General features: G+C 34.9%; 1 protein-coding gene across 1 annotated transcript in view; it reads right to left on the bottom strand.

The window, feature by feature from the left end:
- Positions 1-18,729, bottom strand: part of LOC127831470 (molybdenum cofactor sulfurase-like) — a 29,256-nt gene extending 10,527 nt beyond the window's left edge. Inside the window, exons 1-10 of the mRNA XM_052356454.1 lie at positions 18,720-18,729; positions 16,700-16,856; positions 14,970-15,637; positions 8,010-8,133; positions 5,283-5,362; positions 4,393-4,592; positions 3,520-3,636; positions 2,152-2,763; positions 1,326-1,488; positions 296-383 (exon numbers count right to left, since the gene is read on the bottom strand). Coding sequence (XP_052212414.1) covers positions 296-383; positions 1,326-1,488; positions 2,152-2,763; positions 3,520-3,636; positions 4,393-4,592; positions 5,283-5,362; positions 8,010-8,133; positions 14,970-15,637; positions 16,700-16,856; positions 18,720-18,729 — 2,219 coding nt within the window. The remainder of the gene's footprint in view (positions 1-295; positions 384-1,325; positions 1,489-2,151; positions 2,764-3,519; positions 3,637-4,392; positions 4,593-5,282; positions 5,363-8,009; positions 8,134-14,969; positions 15,638-16,699; positions 16,857-18,719) is intronic.
- Between the last annotated feature and the right edge of the window lie 2,422 nt (positions 18,730-21,151).

The raw sequence follows: 21,151 nt of genomic DNA, 5'->3' as shown, positions 1-21,151 counted from the left end.
TAAATATGTACACACAATTCATTTATAATAAATGATAATTTGTAATAAGTGAAAAAATAAAACACATTATAAGTAAAGTATTGTTTATGTTTTGTGTTTATTTTCATTTTGTTATAAAAGTAAGCATTCTTCCAGAATGGCCTTTTTTATTTGAAGACCATTTTTTAAGAGACCGCTTTTGATTACTCCCTTGAGTGGTCTCTTAATACAAGATTGACTGTATTTTATAACAAACAACAATAATCCCATAACTACCTCATTTACGAAATTGTATGACAACAAAACCCATGTTTACCTGTCTCCACACACTTTGCCGTTACAGAGACTTGCTTCATTTTGGTCCCCAACCATATCTGTGAGGCTGAGTCTAAGTACATTCATCCCTGGGTGACAAAGAAATACACTCTGATCAACTCAAAATACCAATTTCACGTTGAGAATGAACAAAACTAACAAAAGCAAATCATCAAGTAAAACTGATTCATCAGGTAAGATTTATTAAGTAGGTATTGGATATTTATAGTAAGAAAAGTTATTTTAAAAAAATGTCCTTTTCTTTTATTTATAAATAAACTTTACTAGTAAGAGCATTTAACACACTTAACAAAAGAGGCAATTTAAATCAAATGTGTCTTGTTCTGAGAAAACAGGGCTTAATGCATGTGCGTAAAGTGTCATCCCTGATTAGCCTGTGCAGTCAGGCAAATCAGGGACAACACTTTCTGCTTTTATGGTATTTTAAGTTTCAAGGAAGTCCCTCCTTACCGAAAATCAAGTTTAGGCTGAAGGTGTCATCCCTGATTAGCCTGTGCAGACTGCATAGGCTTATCTGGGGTGACACTGTACCCACATGCATTCAGTCCTGTTTTCTCAGAACAAGGCTCAAATAATGCTATCATACCATTTAGATTTTACATCCAGTAACGGTATGATATATCTAAGATAAAGTTCACTTTGAATCGAAGAGGTCAAGGTTAAAATAGCAAATCAAAAGCCACAAAAACATGGTTGCCATACGGCCATTCCATTCAGAATGTAGATATGAAGAAACATAACGTAACTATGAGCCTCACTCTCGGAAAGGCATTTAATGCATTTGTGTAAAGTGTTGCCCCAGAATAGCCTGTTCAGTCCACACAGTCAAATCAGTGACAACACTTTCAACTTTTATTGTATTTTTCCCTTATAACAGGTATCTTCTTAGCAACAATCCAGTTTAAGCCGAAAGTGTTGTCCCTGACTAGCCTGTGCAAATCTGGGAAGACACTTTACACACATGCATTTACCCCATTACTCCCAGAGAGAAGTTAATATTTTTACTGCACCTGGGAATGCAAGAATGAGCTGCCCAGATAACAGATCAATGGAGGGACGGAGCAGACACAGCCGGTACTCTCTCTTCTGAGTCAACGCAATGCCCGTCTCCATGACAATCATCCACTCTCGGTCATACAGCAGACCCCGGGAACAGAGCGGCCATCTTGGCACCTGTGGAGTGTTGTTTTTGCGAAGCGATACAAATTGATACCATATTTGAGTTAACTATATTGCCAATTGAATTTCTCTTTGTATTTAAATCTCAAACAGCATCTGGTTATTTTACTATAGCCAAAAAGCATATGAACATTTAGCTAATCTGCACACAAATGATTGACAGAAAAAAATGTTTTGAACAAGAACTGTCACCATAGGATGACTTATGCCCCCTATAAACGCTTGATAAAAGTTATGAGCTTTTTTCGAAACCTAAACACAGATTTTGAAACCTAAACGCGGACCCTAAGTTCAACATCAAGGTCACAGGGGTCAAAATTTGTGTGCGTATGGAAAGGCCTTGTCCATATACACATGCATACCAAATATGAAGGTTACATCTCAAGGGACATAGAAGTTATGAGCATTTTTTGAAACCTAAACGCAAAGTGTGACGGAAAGACGGACAGACGGATGGACAGTCCGATCACTATATGCCCTTCTACCGGCGGCATAAAAATAGTCCTGATGTTTGTTAACCATTTCAATACTTTTACGAAAGGTGAATACAAAATATTTTTGACATGTATGAATTTATATCAATTGTAGGTGTTTCAAACCATTAAAGCTAAGTCATAACTCTGTTAAATCTTATAATGACTAAACCCCAAAGCTTACCCTGAATGCAGCACATGACTTAACAGGGTAGAGGAAAATATCAGCCAACACCCTGCCTTCACAAGCTTCAAACTCTTCTGTTTCTTCAGTTACCATGGTAACTATATCTGGATTTAAATCACCATAGGAATGTTCTTTGTTCTGAATCAACTGTTCTAATTTTGTATTTACTTTTCTTATTTCACTTGGCGTTTCAAAGTTCATTTCAACACAGACCATCATTTTATTAACCTTTCCAGACAGTTGTTGAGAAACTTTTGTATTTTCAATATTTGAACTTTGAGCTAAACTAGATTTTTCTTCATTAACAATTGTATTATCATATTGCGTATCACTAGCATTTACAGTAATATCATTCAATAACTGTGTATTCACATTATTTTTTTCAGAGACTTTGCTGCTGTCAGAAGCAGCCACAGTTTTGCCGACTGGTTGCCAGATATTTTTGCTACAGAAGACCTGTTTATCACAACGCTCAAGGAAGCAGTCTACAATAAACTGCAGACATTTCTTGGCATCCAGCATGGTAGACATGTAGCCGAATGATACCCGTACTGCGCCCGTCGGTCTACCGTCAATTAGGTCAAGGTCATCTCCACACACATGACCTGCCTGGAAAAAAGACATGCATAAAGTCAATGTCATTACTACATGAAGGAAACGCATGGAAAAACAAAAAAAAACATGGTAATCAATACAAGTATGACATGCCAACCTGGAAGACCAGGTAAAGACCTTCATATAAGACCTGCATGAAAAAAAGGGCAAGGTTATCACTACACACATGGTACAGAGTACCTGGGAAAAAATCAGAATACAAAAACATAAAAGTTTACATCTGGTTTGTTTCAAGCACTTATTAAAAAAAATTAACACAAAGGCCTGAAGCAGATTTATTATGACATATTTCCTATGGCTTCTGTTAATAGTTGTATCTTTATACAAATAAATAAGAAATATGCCCGAACAATTAATTCTTAACTTGTAACAAGTTTTAGACAAAATAAATAACACATGTTGGCAAATGAGCCGAGCAATAATATGGGTCATGTTCTGAGAAAACTGGACTTAATGTATGTGCGTTAAGTGTCGTCCCAGATTAACCTGTGCAGTCTGCAAAGGCTAATCAGGGACAACATTTTCCGCCTAAATTGGATTTTTGCTAAGAAGAGTTTTTATTTGAACGAAAAATTTCATAAAAGCGGAAAGTGACGTCCCTGATTAGCCTGTGCAGACTGCACAGGCTAATCTGGGACAACACTTTAGGCACATGCATTAAGCCCAGTTTTCCCAGAACACGACTCATATCATTACAATATGTCACTGGGCTTCAGGATTGAGGTAGTTATAGCTGATGAATATCCTTACACTGAAGTTGCCTTGGATTTGTTCATCTGACATCTTCAAGTATTTCTGACAGGCCCCAATGTTGCAGAAACACCCAGTTCGAAAATGAATGTTGTACAACTGCCCAAGCTTTTCAACCTGTTAACAGGAAATTCAACATTTTAAGGAATGTCAAACGTTCTTTATCCTTCCTATAAATCTGGACCCTTTGTATTTTTCGGACAAAAACCTTGGGATGAAGTACTTTTCATGAAACTTTGAAATACTTTTTGAGACAGTGTCTTTAAAAATTGCTTAATCATAAACAATCTTTTCCCAATGCAATTAGTTATCATAACTGCAACAAAAGTCATCAATTAAATCTTCTATACCATTTAGGGCAATTGCAATTTATAATCAAACGGCAAAGATTGTAATAGATAACCCATATCAAACGCCAGTTGGCCTGAAATGTAAGAAGAAAAGCGCCGACTGATGCATTTGTTTCCAAAAACTTTATGTAATTTTTTTGTAAATAGTTACCTTGCACATACTTTGCTTTTTGTGCTTAATAAGTAAAAGTATCTTTGTAAAATAAAATTCAACTAAAAATGTCCAACTTGAAATTTCCAACAGCTCTAGAATTTATATTAAGGTACTAAACTACGTTGCAGCATACCCTTGAAAGTTCTACACAGGTTTAACAAATGGTAAGGGAGAACACTTCTATTAAATGTTAAGTCTTAAAGTAAACTGAGTTGTGTTTCTTTAGAAACATAAAACCATTGACAAAACGAGATTGTGCTTCATGAAAGAATGATTTTCAAGAATAATAAAGAATAATAATAAATTAAGATATAGAAAAGTAATTGACAATGAGGGCTAGTCTGAGGGGCACTAAATTAAAAAATTTACCTCTGAGAAACCAATGTAGTTGCCATTTGCTCTCAACAGATTGAAGGTTACAATGGCACCCTGAGTTTCGATGTTCTGGAAGTTATCCTCGCAGTACACTTCAGCCAGACAGCTACCATTGCCATGGTGACAAGAGGTCAACTGGTGATGGAAGAACTGGGCCAGGGTAAAGGTCATCTGTGAGATATCTAACATACCACCTGGAAGGAAACTCATGAAGCTCAATATAAGAAACTGTATTACAGTTGATCCTTGTTCTGGGAAAATGGGGTTTAATGCATATTCCTAGAGTGGAATCCCAGAATTATTTGTGCAGTTGCACAGGCTAATAAGGGACAACAATTTCCACCTTCAATGGATTTGTCCTAAGAAGACACGTCCTTTAAACGATAAATACAATACAAGAAGAACATGCTGTTTCTGATTAGCCTGTGTGGATCGCACAGGCTAATCTTGGACCAAAATTTATGCACATGCAATAGGCCCCATTTTAGCAGATGGAGGCTCAATAAAAGCGTAATCCCAATAACATATACTGAAATCATATTTACTTTTTAACCTTTACCTGATTAATCTCATACACTGGGATGAACAGAATTTAATTCCCTTTTTATGTGGAACTAACAAATAACAGCAATCTGCCGGTAATTGCAATACAAAATGATTCTGTCATATAAGGTCCCAGCAGTCGACAAAATATAAAATATTAAAGTCAATCGCTCAGCATTGCACTTACTTTGTTTTTAACTTTTCATAAGACAAATAGTTAATGATATTCCAGTTTTGCTTTATTGCTTTCTTTGAGCAAAAATCATGGACATTGCAACCACACATTTTTAGATACAGAAAATCATTAGGATATTTTTAGGTGGATAGTTTCAGAAACAAACCTGGATAGAATCTGTTCAGGGCATCAAATCCGTGCCTCAGAGAAATAATATCAAGGAAAGGGATAGTGCCATCCTCAAACCTGCAAAATATCAAGGAAAGGGATAGTGCCATCTTCAAACCTGCAAAATATCAAGGAAAGGGATAGCGCCATCCTCAAACCTGCAAAATATCAAGGAAAGGGATAGTGCCATCCTCAAACCTGCAAAATATCAAGGAAAGGGATAGCGCCATCCTCAAACCTGCAAAATATCAAGGAAAGGGATAGTGCCATCCTCAAACCTGCAAAATATCAAGGAAAGGGATAGTGCCATCCTCAAACCTGCAAAATATCAAGGAAAGGGATAGTGCCATCCTCAAACCTGCAAAATATCAAGGAAAGGGATAGTGCCATCCTCAAACCTGCAAAATATCAAGGAAAGAGATAGTGCCATTCTCAAACCTGCAAAATATCAAGGAAAGGGATAGCGCCATCCTCAAACCTGCAAAATATCAAGGAAAGGGATAGTGCCATCCTCAAACCTGCAAAATATCAAGGAAAGGAATAGCACCATCTTCAAACCTGCAAAATATCATGGAAAGGGATAGCGCCATCCTCAAACCTGCAAAATATCAAGGAAAGGGATAGTGCCATCCTCAAACCTGCACAATTATTATTAATAATCACTTTCAAGAAACTACATAATCAAACATCTTGACATAAATATTACATTAAAATAACTGTCTAATGCAAAATAGCACAGAAACCTAACTGTTTTTGTACACACCTGAACAATAAACATTAATTGATTTTTTTGGTAATAATTAAAGCATCAAATAAAGCTGATGGGGAGTACACAAAAGTCTCCATACCTGTTAATTAGTAATGTCCATTAGACTATAGGAATTTTAATACAACAGGAGCATGAGTATGGAAAACATGCAAACAACAAGTGAATGAAGGTTTCTGTAGTGAAGGTATGACTTTTAACCAGAACCATCTCTGGGTCATATTATTTGAACAGATTACTATTGTTATCAAAGACCTCAAACTTCACTCCTGTCCATAAGTCATTTACAATCTCAAAATAAAATTGACAATTATTTTTTATGTATATCAAATCAAGTATCTCATTATTCTGAAATGTACTTTAATCTAATGGAAATTCTCCACACACTGAAAGAAACATCACTTTGAACTTTTGATGAAACATCATTACCATTGGTACAAACCCTAGCTTTATATAATGAAATATGAATGAGATATGAAATTAAAAGAAAGCGCCACATGTGAAGTAACTAGCAAACAGATACGCCAACAACATTCAATCTTTTGAACTGCTACACTAGAGCTTTCAATGTTGGTAGCTGACTGAAGCAAACATGATGAAATCAGTGGTTAACTTTTTTTAAATTAATTGAGATTAGAATTCCAGAGTTAACTCTGAGTTATTACAGAGGAATAATTATATTCCCATTATATTTCTTATATCTACACATTCTTTTGAAACCTATGTGTTCATAGTACTTTAGTGAACACAGTTGTTTATAAAGATTCAAGAACTAAAGAATCAGAGATCATGATACTCTCATGGCAGAAAAAATATAATGCTTTCACACACAGACGTTACTAAATGTTTTGCTTTTTTTAATCAGATTTACACCAACACAAGATGCATGAATCATTCCATTATTTACAATATAGTGCGAAATGAAACTCACGCATTCAACAAGTTAACAAGAAACCGTCGTAGACGGGTGGTGCTCCCCACAGGTTTTTCTGTCACAATATAGCACTATATATTCAGATAAAACTCACTGGAAATGTCTTGAGGGGCATAACTTTGGACAAAATAATACCATGGATGGTTTAGCAACTTAAAAAATTTCAAAGGGCCATAACTCTCTAAACAAGAAACCATCTGAGAGACGGGTGATGCTCCCCAAAGTTTTTTTTGTCACAATATTGCACTATATATTCAGATAAAAGGAAACGTCTTGAGGGCACAGTAGTTGGGGGGGACAAGAATTTTTTTATAGAAAATTTCAAAGGGCCATAAATCTGTGAAAAATCATTCGACCAGAACCCGCTGATAATATGCACATCTCCTCTTGGTAGTGAAGCTTCCCATAAAGTTTCATTGAATTCCGGTCATTAATTGCTGAGAAATAGCCCGGACAAAAGTTGTGCACTGACAGACGGACACACGCACAGACAGACAAAGCGGCGACTATATGCTCCCCCCAAAAATTTTGGGGGAGCATAATAATAGCAGTAATATTAATAATCATCGCATTTGAAAGAAACAGGAAAAATTGATTTGTTGCTAACTAGCTGACCCTGACACAGTTACTAGATACTTACGATAAATTGTGTGAAGATCATATATGCTAGATATTTAAATAGCTTCTCAATAAGGATGAAGTTTAGAACCTGGTCAGTATGTCACACTGACCATTAAAATCAATTTATACATATGGCCTTGACATTAATATAACAAAATATATTACTATTTGAAGTAGATCTTCTTTAAAAAAATTTTATGAATATTGCCTTATAAACTCATACTTAAGAATATGAATATGACCTTAACCTTCAGTATATGTTTTTGAACTTTACCTTTAATTAACAATCTGTATATATTATCATGGGGTTTAGTGAACAACATGTGTATTACCAATGATCTAAACAAACAACACTTTTAGACCATCATAATAAGTTAACAACACACCAATGACCTTGACCTTACCTCTGACTCAACGATGACCTTGACACATGAAATCTCTGCTTTGCTAGACTCACAGCCACAGTTCCCCCACCAAAATATGTCTTTTTTAATACATGAGCAGCCTTGTTGTGCACAATCAGGGCTCCTGAAATGATCATGCAAACAGTTCTGACAATAATGCAATAAATGAACAGCACACAATTTTCTCCTAACAAAAAAGTTTATTAAATATAAGAAATATTTTTTACCCGGAAACCTGATATGACAAGTACAAATTGTCTTATGAAAAAAATGTTCAATGCAAAAACAAATTCTGGACCTGATTTCAATTCACCTTGTTTTCATGCCTAGACATCAAATATCAACCTCTAAACCTAACATGATGCTGAACATATCTTGTAAATTGATTAAAACATAGAAGCCGCTTTAAAAAGATAATTTACTGCATTAATCAAACAAACATGACTCTTTTGATTCTTACTTTGAAGCACATGGCATAACAAAGATGCAGATAAAAAATTGCGTCAATATGCTTCCAGTGCTACAATTTATACACTCAGTAATAAATAAGTTGCTTATTAATGATAACAGATCGCTGACTGGAAAATCATTAAAGTCTATGGCAGGCCCTCCTTCCAAGAACAGATGGTAATGATTTACATCAATAAAACACCAAGTGCCCTTGCAATTTAATACTGATGACGAAAGAAATAAAACAATAGTGTCTGCATATGTAAGCTGTAAAATCACAAGCAGGCATGAACAAAGATTTCACAACTTATAATGGTCTGAACAAAAGTATGAACATGAATAATACTTTATTGGAACAATACATTCTAGGCGGGAAAGAAACAAGAAATGTGCATTAATCATTGAGAAATCCCAATGCCAGAAAGGATGCATCTGGTATTGCACTTAAGAGAAATAAGTAAATGAGCCTCATTCTGGGAAAAGGGGGCTTAATGCAAATGCGTAATGTGTCCTCCTTGATTAGCCTGTGCAGTCTGCACAAGCTAATCAGAGACGACACTTTCTTCTTCAACTGGATTTTTGATAAGAAGAGACTTCCCTAAAAAATACCATGAAAGTAGAAAGTGTCATCTCTGATTACACTGCACAGGCTAATCTGGGACAACACTTTGCCCACAAAGTAGAAAGTGTCATCTCTGATTACACTGCACAGGCTAATCTGGGACAACACTTTACCCACAAAGTAGAAAGTGTCGTCTCTGATTACAATGCACAGGCTAATCTGGGACAACACTTTACCCACATACATTGAGCCCAGTTTTCCAAGAACAAGGCACAATTATTCAAAAATTCCAAATCCTGGTAGGTTGAATCTGGTATTGCACTCAGAGTAATAAGTTAGTCCATAAATCAAACAGTCCAGCATGTTTTCTAACAAACCTAATGCCTAGCTTGTGTGATGAAACGTTACATGATTGATGGCGTAAATGAGAGCATGATCCTGGATCCTTAATCAAAAACATTTTTTGATAAACTAAATGTTTGTCTTCTGAACAATGAATTTTCATGCTCCTAACTGTTTACAAACCAGGTGCTAATGAGAAGACCTAACTCTTGGATGTAAACAAGGCCTTTTTAAAAATAAGACCATCTTTCAAATATGAGCCCCATTCTGGCTAAACGCATGTGCCTTAAGTGTCATCTCAGATTAGCCTGTGTAGTCTGCACAGGCTAATCAAGAAAACTATTTCCGTCTTTTGGAATTTTTAATTTAAATGAAGTCTCTACCTAACGAAAGTCCACATGCACATGAATCATGCCTAATGAACAAGGCTGTCCACATGCACATGAATCATGCCTAATGAACAAGGCTCAGATTACCTGCACAAATTACCTAAATTTATTACACATTTTAATATTGTTTATTTTTAATGGGTGATTGCTTAAAATTTCAAATATGCAAATTGTGGTTCAATGATTGAAATATAGTAATTTGAATGATTGAATATATTTTTTGATGATGCGGGTCAAATAAGGAAACGTTCCTAAAGTTTGGTTATAATGTCAAACTAAACAGTAAGAAGACAAAAAAATAAATATTATATTTTATCCCATCATCAGACGTGCATTGTCGAAATAAACCACTGTGAAATAAATTTACCTTTATTTCAGCAGTGCTGAAATATAGCTGTCACGCGCGGCGAAGAATGTTCATATTACTCGGAATCAACTATAAAGTAATCATTTTTAGTAAAATCGAATCAGATTCAACAAAACAAACAATTTGATACCAAGATGTAATATAGTTTTTACACATAATGCAACTCAAAAAGCAAATAAACATTATTTACAAATATTAAGTGCGCGTACTCGTGACGTCATTATTAATACGTCATACGACACAATGCATGTTGTTTCACGCTAAAGATGCAGTTGTTTAGTGTCTTTTTTTCCAATATTTCTTAAACATCGGGGACGTAGAGGTATGATAAACGAAAAACAGGTTGGTTACTGATCTTTTTGTAATGTATTAGGCTCGACACGATTAAAATAATGAAACGATGTTTGCTTAAAATATCTTTGGGATTTTCCGTCTAGTTCGATTTTCCTATTCTATGTTTAAAGAAATAATTTACGTCTAAGAAAATTGATGGGATAAATCGAATACTAGGTCGGTGCCGAATAAAGCAAAGTTTATCTTGCTCGGCACGAAAATCTGAACCACTCGCCAAGGCTCGTGGTTCAGATTTTCTAAGCCTCGCAAAATAAACTTTGCTTTATTCGGCACCGACCTAGTATTCTCTATTTAACATATTGCATGGACATACCTACAACATAATCACAACATCACATATATGTTGAAATTTGATATTATCAGTAAAATTTATTGTACAAACAAAACATGAAACAATTAATAAATAAGCCATCTTGCTTCTTTCTTAACTTGCGATCTGCAAATAATTGAGATGAAAGATATTTTGAAGAGACCCTTCATTGAAGTTCTCTTATAAACAGAGGGTACTATGGACAATAATAATCTTTTACGACCATAATAATGTTACAAGCAACAAAATGCTCACTTGGTAAATACACAAATCAAACAAGCTTCAGATTGCTATAGTTACAGATCATTTGGGAAATTTGTTTTCATGTTGAAAATCAAAGCTTTGGCAAGTCCTCCCACATGTCAGTCAGTGTATCAGTCTGATTCAATATTTAACCCTTTATCACTATTTTGATGCATTTGTAGTCCCTTAGAAAGGTAAATTTAACTTATGACCTTTCTTACCAGATTCAAGTTTAAAGCCTTCAATTCCAAGCCTTAGATTCTGATGAGAAGCAAACAGCATAAAACCTGAACAGACTGCAAGTAACTCGCAGGCTGTTCTGGTTTTATGCTGTTTGCACACAGACATTTTCACTTTGCTTCTGATTGGGAAAGGGTTTAAAAAATTCTTATAAACTACCACAGTAACTACAACAATTTACATAATATATTTATAATTTTGAAACTTTTTTAAAACTTAATTTTTTTAAAATTCTTTAACATCTATGAGAAGTTCTTTTAAAAGTAACAACATGTTTATTCTTTTGAGGGTTTTCAACCATATGAAAAATATGAACACAAAGTAAGTAAGACCAGACATTAATGAAAATCATACTGATAGCAAACTATTTGGTATCATTTGGTACTTAAAAAGGCATTAAACAATAACTTTTTTTGCAAGAAAACACAGGGATATAGAAAGTTTAAAGGGACTTGTTCACATGCTTCATAACTATGTCGTTTGTTCAGTGACAAGATTTCATTTTTTTTACACAGATTAAAAAAACTGTTTTGTTCATAAGGAAAAAAAATAACACTAATGACATAGACTCAAACTGAAATAACATTTTGGTTGATGAGTATTTAGAAATTATAAATTGTTACAAACGAAAACTGAATGAATTATTTGGAGTGTTCCTGTTTTTATATATATTATATGTTGTGACAATACGTGGATTGCTTTCATAAAGTATCAAATGCTAGCTATAATACTGCTAGCTATAATACTGCTAGCTACGATACTGCTAGCTACAATACTGCTAACTACAATACTGCTAGCTACAATACTGCTAGCTACAATACTGCTAGCTACGATACTGCTAGCTACGATACTGCTAGCTACAATACTGCTAGCTACGATACTGCTAGCTACAATACTGCTAGCTACAATACTGCTAGCTACAATACTGCTAGCTACAATACTGCTAGCTACGATACTGCTAGCTACGATACTGCTAGCTACAATACTGCTAGCTACGATACTGCTAGCTACAATACTGCTAGCTACAATACTGCTAGCTACAATACTGCTAGCTACGATACTGCTAGCTACAATACTGCTAGCTACGATACTGCTAGCTACAATACTGCTAGCTATAATACTGCTAGCTACAATACTGCTAGCTACAATACTGCTAGCTACAATACTGCTCGCTATAATACTGCTAGCTACAATACTGCTAGCTACAATACTGCTAGCTACAATACTGCTAGCTATAATACTGCTAGCTATAATACTGCTAGCTATAATACTGCCAGCTACAATTCTGCTAGGGTTAGGGTTAACCCTAACCCTAACCCTACAATTCTGCTAGCTACAATACTGCTAGCTATAATACTGCTAGCTATAATACTGCTAGCTACAATACCTCTAGCTATAATACTGCTAGCTATAATACTGCTAGCTATAATACTGCTAGCTATAATACCAGGGGGTTTTCTGCCTATTTTGGGAAAAGGAGTCTGACCAAATTGGGAATTTTTTATCGACAAAATTGGTCATTTTGGGAATTTTTGCTTCGGTGAAACGGCTCATTTGGGAAAAAATTGTGAATTAATCATGCTTAAATAATTCAGTGGTCTAACAAATAAATTTGTTTTTATTTGGTTATTTTGTCTTCTTTATGTAAACAGATGCAATATTGGGCATGTTCAACGTTAATTCAATTACTGCAGTTTTGTTTTTCAGTTACAGTTACACTCTGTGATAAGAACTGAACAGTCAAAACCTTATAGCAAATATTTTTGACCAAAACAAACACTGGTTAGTCACACAAGTTATAAGACACTTCATTCTTAAAAAAAAAAAAAAAAAAAAAAAATTTTTTTGGAAATTGGGATTTTTTTAAATAATTTCGGTTTGGGATCGGGTCCGTTTGCTTTGGGAGTGCCTCCGTTGTCTGGAGGCGCAGACAGTGCTGAAAAACCCCTGAATACTGCTAGCTACAATACTGCTAGCTACAATACTGCTAGCTACAATACAGCTAGCTATAATACTGCTAGCTACAATACTGCTAGCTACATGTACAATACTGCTAGCTACAATACTGCTCGCTACAATACTGCTAGCTACAATACTGCTAGCTACAATACTGCTAGCTACGATACTGCTAGCTATAATACTGCTAGCTATAATACTGCTAGCTTTAATACTGCTAGCTATAATACTGCTAGCTATAATACTGCTAGCTACAATACTGCTAGCTATAATACTGCTAGCTATAATACTGCTAGCTATAATACTGCTAGCTACAATACAATGTCTGGGATAGTCTATTAGTTAAGGCCATAGCCTTTCGCTGTGGTGTAATGGATACGGTGTCCGCCTAGCGACCTGGAGGTCACGGGTTCGATCCCCACCGTGGGAGCGTTCTTTAGATCTTCTCCAAAGACACCAAGTACTGGTTCTAGGCCCAGGAAACGGACTCGAGAGCGTTTATACAAGCCCTTGGCTTTCAATGCAATCGAGCTAAAATAAATAGGTTTAAACTAAGGCCATAGCCTTTTAATCCAAAGGTAAGTTGTTTAAGCCAATATGATACAAGTTTTTCTTTCTTTCATTCTATTATTTTCATTACACTGGAGCTTTTTTAATACCAATGTTAACATTTATCAATTAAAGGCCTTTATTTATACAAACTAAAATAATCTGTAAACAAGTCCCATTAAGCAGCATCAAACTGAGTGCTCAGCCTTAACTGTTGTACCTACTTTACATTTAAGCTTGAGAACTTATCTATCTGTCATATAAAAATGATAATGTTTTAAAGTTTCTTGACAAAGTTATACATTGTTGAAAAATAAAACAACAAAGAACAGCCATTATCTCTTCAATGCAATCAAACAAAATATATATCTTGCAGTCCAAATGTTGGGAAAGGCAATAATTTGTGCTGCAACAAAAAGAAACAAATTCATGAGAAGTCAGTTATTATCACAGCCATAAATGGGCTTCCCCATTCATCTTGTGAGAAAGTTTTCAATGAAAGCCAACAATTAATGGGAGAAATGTTTTACGGAAATCCATTCTGCAGCTTTATTAATGTATTTTTCAGACTTCATCAAATTTTCAAGCCACACGGTTTCTATGAGATCAATTACAGTCGATTGGAAGTTTTGGCAAAAATCAGAGGAAAGCTATCATTGTCCTGTCACTGGAAATTATGCAAGAGCCGTATTATTTATACAATTCCTGATCATCAGAGAGAACTTTAGTTTTTCCTTTACTATTTATAATCCCATTACAAATTTTTTATTCATATACAATTTTGAATAGCATTTAAATAAGAATCTCTTAAAATGTAATATATATAGGATCTTGCATGAGTGGTCGTTTTGTATTGAATTTATTAAACGAGTCATCTAAATGAAGATAAAAATGAGGCTTGCCGAGTTTTTATCTTTATTTAGATGACGAGTTTAATAAATTCAATACAAAATGACCACGAATCTAAGATTCTATTTATAACATGACCAACAGATTTTCTTTTTATTTTATGCTCTTTTCACCGTTTATTCAGATTGTAAAAGAGTTTAAAAACTGAAGAAATTCGCTGGAATAATGACATAATTTCGTCACAAAAATGACGTCATTTCACAGTTATATAACTAGTGTAATAAACATAATTGAGCATTACGTTATTTTACTCCTGGAGCGTAGGTCATGTTATAATGATGTATAATACCTAATCCTGTAGGAAAGCCAAACATCTTGTAGAAAGAGATGATGACAAAATCAGGCTTGATGCTGCCTAAATCTAGTGGAGAAGTGCTAACCAAACTGGCTGCATCCAGTGCAGTAAACCAACAGTTCTCACATCTTTTTGACCCATTGACATCTTTAAGAGCATCTTGTTGCCATGGCATCTGACCTCTTTTGACCTGGTGTATCCAATCAACCGGGTATTTTTTGCCGGAGAAATTCGACTGAGCTGGATACACAAATAAATGATTCCCACTCAGATCTGAATCATTGGCACTAAGAACAGAGTGTGATATTGTGTTACCATGGATATCAAGGTCAATGCATTGCACTTTGCCTGCTTTTTGAAATGCATATTCTCTCATTCCTTGGGCAGAAGTGTGATTGTCCAAAAGATATGTGAAACTGCCCTTTCTGCATGATTGAAACTCATTTACACTATCATTTATTGTTGATGGATTTTTGCTCAATGTACTAGAATTGTCTCCCTTGTTGTCAGAGTCATGACCTTTACCAACATCTTTGTTACCATAGCCACCTGCCCTGCCCTGGTAATCAAATGCTTCTGCCAGCAGTTTCAAGGCTCCTGTGCACCCAGATGTGAAGATCAGTGAATACTCAGTTGAAGAAGCAGAAAAATGCTGCAAAACCCTGAAAAATATTCACACATAATGAAGTTATTTGGTTAATTAATTTCTTTATTCGGTTAATTATAAATGCAAGTAATGCATGTCATGTATGTCTACTTAGTAGGTTGAAAATTTCTATAATTATGTTACATGAGGTTTTATCTTTATGCAGGTGTTCACAAGGGTGTACCAGTCATCCTTAATCATATTTGATTTTGATAAGAACAGTAATGAGATGAAGCCTTTGTAGTAATTACTCCAATGAAGGTTAGTCTGACATTTGAAAACAGGAACACGAGACATGCAGTATATCTACTTTAAGAAATTTATTTATATTTAAAGAATTGTCTTTGTTGTTTGCATACAGGCAGCATTTAATTTTAGTTCTATGCAACAATAAAATACATAATTACACACTTTAATATGATACAGATAGTTAAATTTACAAGTGTTAATACATTATAAAGATTTAAGACCTATTTTTGTCCATAATTACTTTTCAAACTGAGGTAAATACAAATTTGTGCATACTTGGAATGCTGTTGTATGGAAAGCATTGTCCACCAAAGTATGCATGTTGCTTAATGACAATGCACAGATGTGTTTTTGCACTGTGAAACTATATTTCACTGACTGACCATTTAACAGTATTTGTTGAATTTGCTGCTGTTCATAGACCCACAAAATCAAGTTCATGAACGCCTTTTCATATAGGTGGTTTTAAAGCAGAAGTTTATCATAGTGATTTAGGAAAGTTGTCTCATAAGACTACCAGGAATACTACTTTTCACACATGCATTAACTCTTTACCACTTAGATATGTATTTTGACACATTTGTAATCTCTTTGAAAGTTCAATTTGACTAAATACCTTTCTTAATAGATTCCATTTTTTAAGGCTTCATTTCCAATCCTTTGATACTGATGAGCAGCAAACAGCATAAAACCTGTAGAGACTGCGAGGTACTCGCAGGCTGGTCTGGTTTTATGCTATTTGCACATAGCCATTTTCACTTTACTTCTGAGCGGGAAAGGGTTAAGCCTGGTTTTGCAAGAGCGTGGCTCATGTATAGCTAAACAGTACCTGCATCGTATCTGGTCCACAGTGTCTGAGGTCAGCTGACTGGGGTGACCTCTACTGTGTGGGTTCCCATACAGGTGGGTTGAAAGGTCATGATGCACTGCATCTAACTGGCTCCTAGAGGTCAAGGTCGCACCAGCGTGGTCAAGGTAGACCTCATCTGAAAATGTAACAATACACTAGAGGATTAAAAGCTCTACATAGTTCTAACAGATATATTTCCACCCAAATCCTTTTGGGCTCATAGAAAATCTCTCTAGTCATTTGCCTGGGAAGAACTTGAACTTGATGTGTTTGAAAAGGTGTAAAGACACTTCACCAGTGGGAATTAAACAAAACACCTCCCAGACACAAGTTTTACCTTATATTCATGACACCATTGTAATCTTTTTTCTTAACTTACCATGTTTATATACATACATGAAAGATTTTATAAATTGATATATTTGTGACATACAGTAACATCCTGTTCTCTTACATGCCAAAGAACAAAATACAGTACAGCCAAAGCGGAACAAACGTATTTTGCGATACGCGGCGGCAAGGCGAAACGAGTCGATGCCGCGTCAGTCGTTGAAGCCGCGTCAGTATGCGGCGGCAAGTCGCATTTTGCCGCGAAACTTTGCATCTGTCCGCCGAAGCATGCCGCGATCCGCGACATGATGCCGAGTCGATGCGCATCATGAAATAAAAAATCTTTTTTAAATTATTAGTTACATGTAGTTAACAAATTTTGAAAGAACAATTATATTAATAATTAAAATCATAATAAATTTATTGTGCGCGGATTTTATTAGCATATACATGTAAGCATAGTTAATGTGTCTGGCCAATTAAGTTTGTTTCCCGCCCGTAGTGTATGTATTGCACACATAAACAAGGTCACGTAATTATGTTTTCGCACATACAAGTGGTCAAGGTTTCAGCATATGGTGGATTTATAAATTAATTGCATGTTGATTCTGCTCTTATATTTTAGCTGAGAAAATTAGCAGTTTGAAGCCACATCAATAATCACGACGGTGACGACGTATTTGTTGTTTTGTTAATTATCAGCTTATTATAACTATTGTTTGAATATGCATATATAAACACGTTATATTTTGTTCATATTATACAGTTAATATCGCTACTAATTACCCGATAATCCCGTATATTCCAGTTTTAAAGCAAATGCTGGTAAATATTTACGATGCACAAACATTCTCGATATTTCCTTAAGTATCAAATACATTTTGGCATTTGTTTCTATTTATAGAGATGATGAAATAACGTCTAATCGGGGCGTTTTTTTTCCACTGAACACGCCTTTTACGCCTCACCCGATGTTCATGTATTTATACAATACAAAATACACCCAAACTTTCCAAACGACGTTCTACATGTCTGCATAATTTTCGCGCGCTTTTTATGAAACAAAGGATATTTTAGTACCGTTTATTTGATGCTAGAATTTGCCAAAGGACGCGTTAGCATTAAAATTCGGAAGTGTGTTTCGGATTACAAATTTAATAATGATAATCGAACGAAACATAAACAGTTGCGTGTAATTAATTCTACGCTACACATACATGTACATGTATGTACATGTAGATGGATATCTTTTCACTCAATCCGCAGCGTACGCATGCAGCGTGTTTATCAATGCCTTTAGAACCTGTCGATTTGCTACAAGTTCAGCATGAAAATACACCCAAACATGGAAAATCTATATTTATCTCTCACACAGTAAATTAGTTCAGCAGATTGATGTGCAAGAAATAATTCCCTGATGATCATACAAAACTGGGATATAATTGACACAACTACATTGTGCATGTCACCAAAAGATTGTGATCAATATCATAGTCTTGCAGGATGAAATAAAACTCTGCGTGTGTGACATAAGGCCAAGCTGCAGGCTTTTCTAGTGTGACAGTCACCAAAAGCCATTTTATGTATGTAGTGGTTTTATCAAAGCCTCCATTCTTTGCTTTTAAAGATAATGGACAATGCGGACAATGCGACTGAACTAGTGGCCTACCCAGAGGCATCTGTAGGCCAAGGCACTAAGGGGTCTGTGGGCATGCCCCTGACAGAAAATTGTGTTTACCTAGAATGATTTCTTTTTCTTTTTGCAGACATTTTTTTACATGAATTAACGCACTTTCTGGACCCACCAAAATTTTGTGTGGCCCACCCTTAACATTTTTGGGAGTTTTCCAGTTTGAGTTTGGGTGTGAAAACAATGGTTTTGTGTTTATGTGAAACAATATCATGTGTGTGTTGATTAAGTGGTACAAAATAAATTAATTATGTATGTGGCGATTATGTGGTACAAAACAATGTGTATGGTCATTATGTAGTACAAAACTGTGTGTATGGTGATTATGTAGTACAAAACAATATGTATGGTGATTATGTAGTACAAAACAATGTGTATGGTGATTATGTAGTACAAAACAATGTGTATGGTGATTATGTAGTACAAAACAATGTGTATGGTGATTATGTAGTACAAAACAATGTGTATGGTGATTATGTAGTACAAAACAATGTGTATGGTGATTATGTAGTACAAAACAATGTGCATGGTGATTATGTAGTACAGAACAATGTGTATGGTGATAATGTAGTACAAAACAATGTGTATGGTGATTATGTAGTACAAGACAGTATGTGCTGTGTATGTGGTATGTTCAATTTTTAGCAGAGAATGCAGCAATACATTTGTTAATTAAGTTTGCGATTACAACTTGTATTCATGCGATGACTGTAAGAAAAATATATCTCATTTAGAACAATATTGCAAATTTGTTATGCAGGCGGAGTTATTTTTGCAAGTAATAAGTAAATGATGCACAAAAAAATGCAATTCTGGTGATAAGCTTATAGATATGTAAATTGCATAGCATTACAATATATAAAGGAAAGTAGGTAATCAACTAGAAAATCAAAGTACTGACAGTATTGGTGTGACGATGCTTTTGAAGAGGATGGATATAAAAGCATCAATTTAAGTTTATCTACATCACCACAGTTGTTATGTGGGTACGAAAATTTTGGGTAGGAAAAGAATGGGTACAAAAAGTTTGGGTACAAAAATTATTCCCCCCAAAAAATTGGGTACGAACAAAATTTGGGTAGGAAAAAAAATTGGGTACGAAAAAAAATTTGGGTACGAAAAAAATGTGGGTGCGTGAAATAAATAGGGTACAAAAATTTCTGGGTACAAACAAAAACTTGGGGGTACGGGAAAGTAGTACCCGTGGGGAACTTGACCCATTCAGCAAAACTGGGAGGCGGGTTACATTCTCGATCAAATATAACAAGAAATATCTTTTAAAAATATTTGACGCTATTTTCTGTACCACTTATCTTAAAAAACGTTCTGTTACAGTAAAACGTTTGTATTTTATAACATTACGTTTCAGCAGATATATTCAAAACTTGACATGCTCTTTAATTACACCATGCTCTTTAATTTCACATGTATATCATACCAAACTTTATAAGTTTCCTTTCCTAAGTTAATGATGTTATGTGTACGGATGTGATTTCACATAATTTTTCTCTTTTGATTATAGTTTTTTCTTTAATTCAATAAGCTTAGGCATGTTTGTTCGTTTAGTACAGCAATAATTTCATGATGATTCCAGAAAGTAGGTATGAGCACATAGTTGTAAGAGCACTTGAATACGTGAGTTCGCCAATGAACACATTGTAAGGTTAACTAAATCTCCGCGATATGACCTAATATGTGTTTAAAACAGCAAACAATATCCAACAAATGAATGCATTATCAAACATAGTATATGCACTGATGTGGCTCTGTAATTTCTGTTTGAAAAGTTTATTAAATGTGCAAAATGAGAAAGCCGCATAAGAGCAAGTCTCATAGATGTCAAACGACTATTATGCTGTTTATATACCATACTCACTTACAAATGGCAGGTTCGAAATAATTTGTTTTCTTTACACTCATGATCGCGTTAAACGTTAATTATACACATTTGAATTCGCAATTTATTTACAGAATCACGACAAATGTCAAATACAATACAAAAAATGCACAGTTGTTTCCTTGATCTATAAACATATAATGGATTGAATATAGCTGATTTAAAATTAACTTTTTCAAACTATTATTAAATCTTTTTTCCAGAATATGCTGTCCTATTTATGGCTGAGCTTCCTTTGCCTTTATCAATGATAATCAGTGAGGTATGCCGATTAGAAAAATCGAGCTATCTCAATCGGACTGGCTCGGTTTTTTACAAAGGTTGCCATTGTGAAGAATTTTTTCATGGTATGATAACTTAGACGAGCTGCTTCGCAGCATCCCCCAAAAAAACATGCCACCATTTGATGCAAATATGCATAAGAAAAAAGAACAGACAATCATATGAAAACTCAGCATATTCCCGTCTCATAAAATCAACTAGTGTAAATACTAAGAACATTATCATTATGTGG

The sequence above is a fragment of the Dreissena polymorpha genome, chromosome 5, assembly GCF_020536995.1.
Source record: "Dreissena polymorpha isolate Duluth1 chromosome 5, UMN_Dpol_1.0, whole genome shotgun sequence".
Lineage (NCBI taxonomy): Eukaryota > Metazoa > Mollusca > Bivalvia > Myida > Dreissenidae > Dreissena > Dreissena polymorpha.
Note: the sequence above shows the minus strand (reverse complement) of the source record. Positions and strands in the feature narration are given on the sequence as shown.